The following is an 8,551-nucleotide window of genomic DNA, read 5'->3' as shown; positions in this document are numbered from 1 at the left end:
GAAGTCTTTGAGGAGGTGGAGGGCGTGGGTGGTGTCTCGAACGTATGTGGGGAGTTCCTGGACTAGGGGGGATAGGACAGTGTCGAGGTAGGTAGAGATGAGTTCAGTGGGGCAGGAGCATGCTGAGAGAATGGGTCGGCCAGGGTGGTCAGGCTTGTGGATCTTGGGAGGGAGGTAGAACCGGGCAGTGCAGGGTTTCCGGACAACATTTCAACACCCCCTCCCACTCTGCCGAGGACATGGAGGTCCTGGGCCTCCTTCACCGCCGCTCCCTCACCACCAGACGCCTGGAGGAAGAACGCCTCATCTTCCGCCTCGGAACACTTCAACCCCAGGGCATCAATGTGGACTTCAACAGCTTCCTCATTTTCCCCTTCCCCCACCTCATCCTAGTTTCAAACCTCCAGCTCGGCACTGTCCCTTGTCTTGTCCGGACTTGTCCGACCTGCCTAGCTCCTTTTCCACCTATCCACTCCACCCTCTCCTCCCTGACCTATCGCCTTCATCTCCTCCCCCACTGGCCTGTTGTGCTCTGTGCTGCTCTCTCCCCACCCCACCCTCCTCGAGCTTATCTCTCCACGCTTCAGGCTCGCTGCCTTTATTCCTGATGAAGGGCTTTTGCCCGAAACGTCGATTTTGAAGCTCCTCGGATGCTGCCTGAACTGCTGTGCTCTTCCAGCATCACTGATCCAGAAATCTGGTTTCCAGCATCTGCAGTCATTGTTTTTACCACCTTGATGAGCTAAATGACCGTCTTAGTTATGCAGTTCAATAATTTGCTGATCCCCTGATCCTGATTGAATTCTGATTCAGAATAAAATTCAGGGCAGGTGCAAGTTTTGTACTCTTTCTGACTTTACCTTTGACTATAAGCCACATTGTACTTGGGTAACTGCTGCTGGTCTTTCTCCATGCAGGCTCACACTGCTGTATTCTACAGTCGTTTTCCTTGCACGAGAAGCTTTTCGGAAAGCATGCCTGAATGTTGGTGTGGAACAGAAATGGGCCCAGGTTATAAACCTGCTCTGGTTAACGTAAGTATCCAGCAGAAGTTAACAGTGCCAGCATGTCTCAACGAATTGTTTTTGGTCAGTTATCTCCTCAACAGATGGAGTATCTTTGGAATAGAAGCCTCCTCGATGATATTATAATGACAATAATCACAATCAGAAAACTGCAGCTTATTAAAGTTTCTTTCTGGTTGGTCCTCATTGTAAATATTGACAAGGAATGATCACTGTGAAAGTCCAATACGATGAGTCCTAATACATTTCAAATTTGCTTATATGATGGAGGAGACTCGCATGAATAGCAAACTCGCCTCTGTTGTATATTTATCTTCTGCTACAATTATGACAATTATAAATTATAACTGTTAAGACAATTGGAACATCCCAATGCATGTGCTTGAATGTGTGTTTTCACAAGCATTAATTTATTTTGCCAAATGCAGCTTTAACAATGAAACATCAGCATCCTTACGATTGAGTTTATTGATATGATCAGTTTGGAAGGGTGATGAGCTGATTTCTCACTTTGTCCCACTTGTCCATTGGTCAAAACAAAGTTTTAATTTAGAAAAGAAGGGATTTCAGTCTGCTCATTGTTTAATATCTGAAACAAGTCAGTTAGAATTTTCTCAAGTAAAAAATAAATGGATTTCAGTAAGGCCTTTGATAAAGTTCCACATGGCAGACTGCTCTGGAAGGTTAGATGGCATTGAATCCAGGGCGAGCTGGCAAATCGGATGCAAAATTGGCTTGATAGTAGGAAGCAAAGGGTAATAGTGGAAGGATGCTTGTTGGACAAGAGGCCTGTAACTAGTGGAGTACGTCTGGGGTCAGTGCTGGGCCTGTTACTGTTTATCGATATCAATGATTTGGATGAGAATGTACAAGATATCATAAGTAAGTTTGCTGATGACACTAAAATAGGCTGTATATGGATAGTGAGGAAGGTTAAGAGAAATTGCAGCAGGACCTTGATCAGCTGGGGATTTGGGCCAAGAATTGGCAAATGGTGTTTAATATAGATTAGTGTGAGGTCTTGCATTTTGGAAAGTCAAATCAACGTAGGAGTTTCATGGTGAATGGTAGGGTCTTAAGGAGTGTATTGGAACAGAGGGATCTTGGAGTTCAGGTTCACAGTTCTCTGAAAGTGGAGTCACAGGTAGACAGGGCAGTGAAGAAGGCTTTTGGCACACTGGCCTTCATCAGTCAGGACATTGAAACATAACTTCCCAACTTCTATACTCAGTTATACAGGATGTTGGTGAGGCCGCAATTGGATTATTGTGTTCAGTTTTGGTCACCTTGTAATGGGAAGGATGTTATTAAACTGGACAGAGTGCACCAGAAATTTACATGGATTTTGTCTGGATTCAATGGTCTGAGTTATAGGTTAGACAAGCTAGGATCATTTTCTTTAGAGCGTACAAGACTCGGGGAGGGGGGGTTCTTATAGAGGTAATAAGATCATGAGAGGCATGGATAGGGTGAATGCACTCAGTCTTTTTCCTATGGTTCGGGAATCAAAGTCTAGAAGGCATCAATTTAAGGTTAGAGGGGAAAGAATAAAAGGGAACCTGAGAGGCAACTTTTTTACACAGAGGCTGGTACACATGGAATGAGTTGCCAGCAGAAGTGGTTAAGGCAAGTACATTAGCAATATTTTAATTGGCATTTGGACCAAGACATAGATAGGAAAGGATTAGAAGGATATGGGCCAAGTGTAGGGAAATGGGGTTAGCATGGATGAACAATTTGGCCAACATGGACCAAAGGGCCTGTCTCCGTGCTGTAGGACTCTATGAATAGTTTATTACATGCAGACCATAGAAGATAAAAGATGTACAAATCATTTACTAAAGCTTTGAGCTGTAAAATTCTGCAGCGTTGTCTTTAAAGTACTTTGGCCAAATAGCTGTTAAATTTAGGAAAATATAATTATTCTTAGATACTTGGGGCTACGATGTTGTGGCCATAACGGAGACAAGGGTTTCACTGGGCAGGAATGGTTGCTTGATGTTCCAGGGTTTAAAATGTTTAGAAAGAACAGGGAGAGTGGAAAAAGAGGAGGGGGTGTAGCATTGCTAATCAGAGAGTGCATCACAGCTACAGAAACGAAGGTTGTTGAGGAAGGTTTGTCTACTGAGTCAGTATGGGTGGAAGTTAGGATCAGCAAGGGAACAGCATTGAAGGTTTTCTACAGACCACCTAATAGCAGTAGAGAAGTTGAAGATCTTATAGGTGGCCAGATTCTGGAATAATGCAAAAGTAGCAGGGTGGTTGTTATGGGTGATTTCAACTTTCCCAATATCGACTGGAACCTCCTAAGTGCAGATGGTTTGGATGGAGCCGTTTTTGTCAAGTGTGTTCAGGATGGCTTCCTTACTCAGTATGCAGACAGACCGACGAGGGGAGAGGCCATTTTGGATTTGGTGCTCTGCAATGAGCCAGGACAGGTGTCAGATCTCACGGTGGGAGAACACTTTGGTGAAAGTGATCACAACTGCCTCACATTTAGCATAGCCTTGGAGAGTGAAAGGAGCATTTACCAAGGGAAGATATTTAATTGGGGAAAAGGAAATTATGACGCTATCAGACAGGAGTTGGGAAGTACAGACTGGGAGCAATTGTTCCACAAAAAGGGCACAGCAGACATGTGGAGACTATTTAAGGAGCAGTTATTGCGAGTGATGCATAAATTTGTTCCTTTGAGACGGGTAAGATTAAAGAATCTTGGATGATGAGAACAGAGGAACTTCTCATCAAAAAGAAGAAGGCAGCTTATGTAAGGTGGAGGAAGCAAGGATCTAGCACAGCTTTAGAGGATTACAGACTTGCTAGAAAGGAGCTCAGAAATGGACTGAGGAGACCGAGGAGGGGGCACGAAAAAGGCTTGGCAAGAAGGATTAGGGAGAACCCAAAGGCATTTTACTCATACGTGAGGAATAAGAGAATGATGAGGGAGAAGGTAGGGATAGCGGAGGGAACTCGTGCGTGGAGTCTGAGCAGATGGGGGAAGCCCTAAATGAGTTTTTTGCTTTGGTTTTCACCAAGGAAAGGGAACTTGTTGTAAATGAAAACTTAGAGGAGCTGGGATACAATCTTGACCAGGTCAAGATTAATGAAGTTGATGTACTAGAAATTTTGGATACTTTATGATTGATAAGTCCCCAGGGCCAGACCAGATTTATCCTAGGCTGCTCCAGGAAGCGAGAAAGGAGGTTGCTAAGCTGCTGGCGAGGATATTTGCCTCCACACTCTCCACAGGAGTCGTACCGGAGGATTGGAAGGAGGCGAATGTTGTTCCCTTTTTTCAAGAAGGGTAATAGGAAGTCCCTGGCAATTACAGACCAGTCAGTCTTTATGTCTGTGGTCAGCCAAGTTTCAGAAAGAATTCTGAGGGATAGGATTTATGACTATTTGGCATAGTGTGATTAAAGGCAGTCAGCATGGCTTTGTGAGGGGCAGGTCATGCCTCACAAATCTTATTGAGTTCTTTGGGGAGGTGTCAAGACAGGTCGACGAAGGTCGAGCAGTGGATGTGGTATATATGGACTTCAGCAAAGCATTTGATAGGGTTCCCCATGGTAGGTTCAGTCATAAAGTCAGGAAGTATGGGATTCAGGGAAATTTAGCTATCTGGATTCAGAATTGACTGGCTGACATAAGGCAGAGAGTGGTTGTAGATGGAAAGTATTCTGCCTGGAGGTCAGTGTTGAGTGGGGTCCCGCAGGGCTCTGTTCTTGGGCCTCTGCTCTTTGTAGTTTTTATAAATGACTTGGATGAGGAGGTTGAGGGGTGGGTTAGTAAATTTGCAGATGACACAAAGGTTGGAGGTGTCGTCAATATAGAGGGCTACTGCAGGCTGCAGTCCGACATAGACAGGATGTAGAGCTGGACTGAGAAATGGCAGATGGTGAACAACTTGGATAAATGCGAAGTGATGCATTTTGGAAGGTCGCACTCGAATGCTGAATATAGGATTAAAGACAGGATTCTTGGCAGTGTGGAGGAAAAAAGGGATCTGGGCGTGCAAGTACATAGATCCCTCAAAGTTGCCACCCAAGTGGATAGGGTTGTTAAGAAAGCATATGGTGTTTTGGCTTTCATTAACAGGGGGATCGAGTTTAAGAGCTGCAAGGTTTTGCTACAGTTCTAACGAGTCCCTGGTGAGACCACACTTGGAATATTGTGTCCAGTTCTGGTCGCCCTACTATAGGAAAGATACAGAGGCTTTGGAGAAGGTGCAAAGAAGGTTTTCCAGGATGCTGCCTGGACTGGAGGGCTTGCCTTATGAAGAAAGGTTGAATAAGCTTGGACTTTTCTGTCTGGAGAGGAGGAGGAAAAGAGGAGACTTGATCGAGGTGTACAAGATAATGAGTGGAATAGATAGTCAATAGCCAGAGACCTTTCCCCAGGGCAGGATTGACTGGTACGAGAAGTCATAATTTGAAGATATTAGGAGGAAGATATAAAGGAGATGTCAGAGGTAAGTTCTTTACGCAGAGGGTTGTGAATGCATGGAATGCGTTGCCAGCTGTGGTAGTGGAAGCAGAGTCATTGAGGACATTTAAGCGTCTGCTGGACATGCACGTGGATAGCAGTGAGTTGAGGGGTGCGTAGGTTATGTTATTAAATTTTACATTAGAATTAAATCTCTGCACAACATCGTGGGCCAAAAGGCCTGTTTTGTGCTGTACTTTTCTATGTTCTATATCCAAATGTTGTTCTGTAGCTGAAGTCACTTTGCATGCATTCTTGGCTCTGAGGTGTTTTCCTGGATCAATTATGGCTGGCATACATCACTTCTCTGGAGACAGTGATGTACAGTTTGAATTCTACTTCAGGAACATTCCATTTGTGGTGGAAATTCCAATAAAATCCACTGTTGCTGGGACCTTTGTTGTTTGTAATATATATATAAATGATCTGGAGGAAAATATAGGTTGTCTGATAAGTATGTTTGCGAATGACACTAAAATTGGTAGAGTTGCAGACAGTGAGGAGGATTGTCAAAGGATATAGATAGATTGCAGATTTGGGCAGAGAAATGGCAGATGCAGTTTATCCTGGACAAATGCAAGGTGATGCATTTTGGAAACCTGTACAATGAATGGCTGAACCCTGAGGAGCATTGACAGAGGAATCTGGGCGTACAGGACCACAGATTCTTGAAAGTAGCAACACAAGTGGATAATGTGGCCAAAAAGGTATTTGGGATGCTTGCCTCCACTGGCTGGGGCAGCAAATGTCAAAGATAGAAAATTATATTGCAGCTGTATAAAATTTAGTTAGGCCAGGATTAGAATATTGCGTGTTGTTCTGGTTGTCACACTACCAGAAGGACATGGATGCTTTGAGAAGGTGCAGAGGAGGGTGACAAGGATATTGCCTGGAGGGTTTAGGTCTTAGAGGTTGGATAAACTTGGATTGGTTTCACTGGAAGCTTAAGGGTGGTCTGATCAAGGTCTATGAAATTATGAGAGGCACAGATAGGGTAGATAGCCAGAGACTTTTTCCTATGGTGGAAAGGTCAACTGCAAGATAGCGCAGGTTCAAGGTAAAAGGGGGAAGGTTTACGGGAGAAGTGTGGATAAAATATTTCACACAGAGGGTGGTGCGTGCACACTGCTAGTGGAAGTGGTGGAAACCGGTACGTTTGCAGTGTTTAAGCCATATCTTGATAGACCCATGAATGGGAGTCAAACAGTGGGATAGAAACTATGCATAGGCAGTAAGTCGTGGATCTAAATAAGGATTAGGAAATGGTGCAGGCTTGGTGGGTAGAAAGGGCCTGTTTCTGTGCTGTATTGTTCTTTGTACCTTATTTCAGTGTATCATAAAATTTCACATTTTATCCCAAGCACAGGAAGATCCAAAATAACTTTTACTTTCATTTCTCAAGGTGTCACTTGTGTGGCCCAAAAAGTCTCATTTAATTTGGCAAATTCACCATTAACTAGATCTATAATCAAATTGCCTCTTTGTAGCCAACCAGACAGTTCAGTCAAGCAGTATAAGTGTTCTTCCTTTGTTTCGCTGAATACAGTTGAGTTGTTAAGTTATATAGTACTTCAATTACTTTATTAGTTAATTATTGGAACATTATTGGTACATTTTTCATTCCAACTACATGACTTTTTATTAGTAAAGTCCATAACTGTTACAAAAGTTGGTATTTCTTTGGTTCTGTCAATCAACAGGACTTGCCAATTTTACTTTTAGGTTACCAATTTTATTGATGAATTATGTGGGTCTGGTTCTTTCAAAGCAATTCTCCAATCTTGGAATAGGACACGAGTCTGGTTTTGTAACCACATTGATCTTGTCAATACAGAATGTTTGCGAACAGTTCGGTTTCTACAGCATCACAGTAGGTGAGCTTTGTTCATTAATATCGTTGTCTATCATGAATTTATTCTTTTCCCTCTTGAGGTAATTTCTCTGGATTGAGTCTGTAAGGGTGTTGTTTATAGGTAATACATTCCCCACATTAATGTAATGAACGTTTAATGGTGACTTTCCTGGCCAGTTCCCATAAAATTGATGTATGATTTTGTAAAGTCCTTTGTAAATCATTTTAATAGTTTTATGGATGATAAAATATTATGCCATCTAATGAGTTTTGAGAAGATTTGTAGCTCAGATTGAGTTTCTGGACGTAGGTTTGCTTGCTGAGCTGGAAGGTTCGTTTTCAGACATTTCGTCACCATACTAGGTAACCTCTTCAATGTTTGAAAGCGAACCTTCCAGCTCAGTGAGCAAACCAACATCCAGTATGCCATCTAATCTTTAAGTACCTCCATTGTATGTGACCTTATTACAGGAGCATCAATGCCTGACTTTTCATGGTCTGCTTCATTCTTTTATTAGGTAAAAACCACTCCCCACCTCTTCCTCCGCTACATTGATGACTGCATTGGCGCCACCTCATGCTCCCGCGAGGAGGTTGAGCAATTCAACTTCACCAACACATTCCACCCTGACCTTAAATTTACCTGGACCATCTCTGACACCTCCCTCCCCTTCCTGGACCTCTCCATCTCCATTAATGACGACCGACTTGACACTGACATTTTTTTACAAACCCACCGACTCCCACAGCTACCTGGATTACACCTCTTCCCACCCTACCTCCTGCAAAAATGCCATCCCGTATTCGCAATTCCTCCGCCTCCGCCGTATCTGCTCTCCGGAGGACCAGTTCCACCTGGGACACAGAACACACCAGATGGCCTCCTTCTTTAGAGACCGTAATTTCCCTTCCCACGTGGTTAAAGATGCCCTCCAACATCCCGCCCTCAGACCCCACCCCTCCAACTGTAACAAGGAGAGAACGCCCCTGGTGCTCACCTTCTATCCTACCAACCTTCGCATAAACCAAATCATCCGCCGACATTTCTGCCACCTCCAAAAAGACCCCACCACCAGGGATATATTTCCCTCCTCACCCCTTTCCGCCTTCCGCAAAGACCTACAACCCACTCTCCCATCCTGGCACCTTCCCCTGCCACCGCAGGAACTGTAAAACCTGCACCCACACC

At 43.9% G+C, this 8,551-nt stretch overlaps 1 protein-coding gene across 4 annotated transcripts in view; it reads left to right on the top strand.

Moving 5' to 3' along the window:
- Positions 1-8,551, top strand: part of rft1 (RFT1 homolog) — an 88,814-nt gene that overhangs the window by 7,829 nt on the left and 72,434 nt on the right. For all 4 annotated transcript variants that reach the window (XR_006315000.1, XM_043713125.1, XM_043713124.1 and 1 more), the window contains exon 3: positions 918-1,034. Coding sequence is in view for 3 of the 4 variants with exons in the window: in XM_043713125.1 (XP_043569060.1) it covers positions 918-1,034 (117 nt within the window). In the remaining variant the exon portion in view is untranslated. The remainder of the gene's footprint in view (positions 1-917; positions 1,035-8,551) is intronic.

Source organism: Chiloscyllium plagiosum, chromosome 22 (assembly GCF_004010195.1).
Source record: "Chiloscyllium plagiosum isolate BGI_BamShark_2017 chromosome 22, ASM401019v2, whole genome shotgun sequence".
In the NCBI taxonomy this organism is placed as follows: Eukaryota; Metazoa; Chordata; class Chondrichthyes; order Orectolobiformes; family Hemiscylliidae; genus Chiloscyllium; species Chiloscyllium plagiosum.
This window is presented reverse-complemented; position numbering and strand designations above follow the sequence as displayed.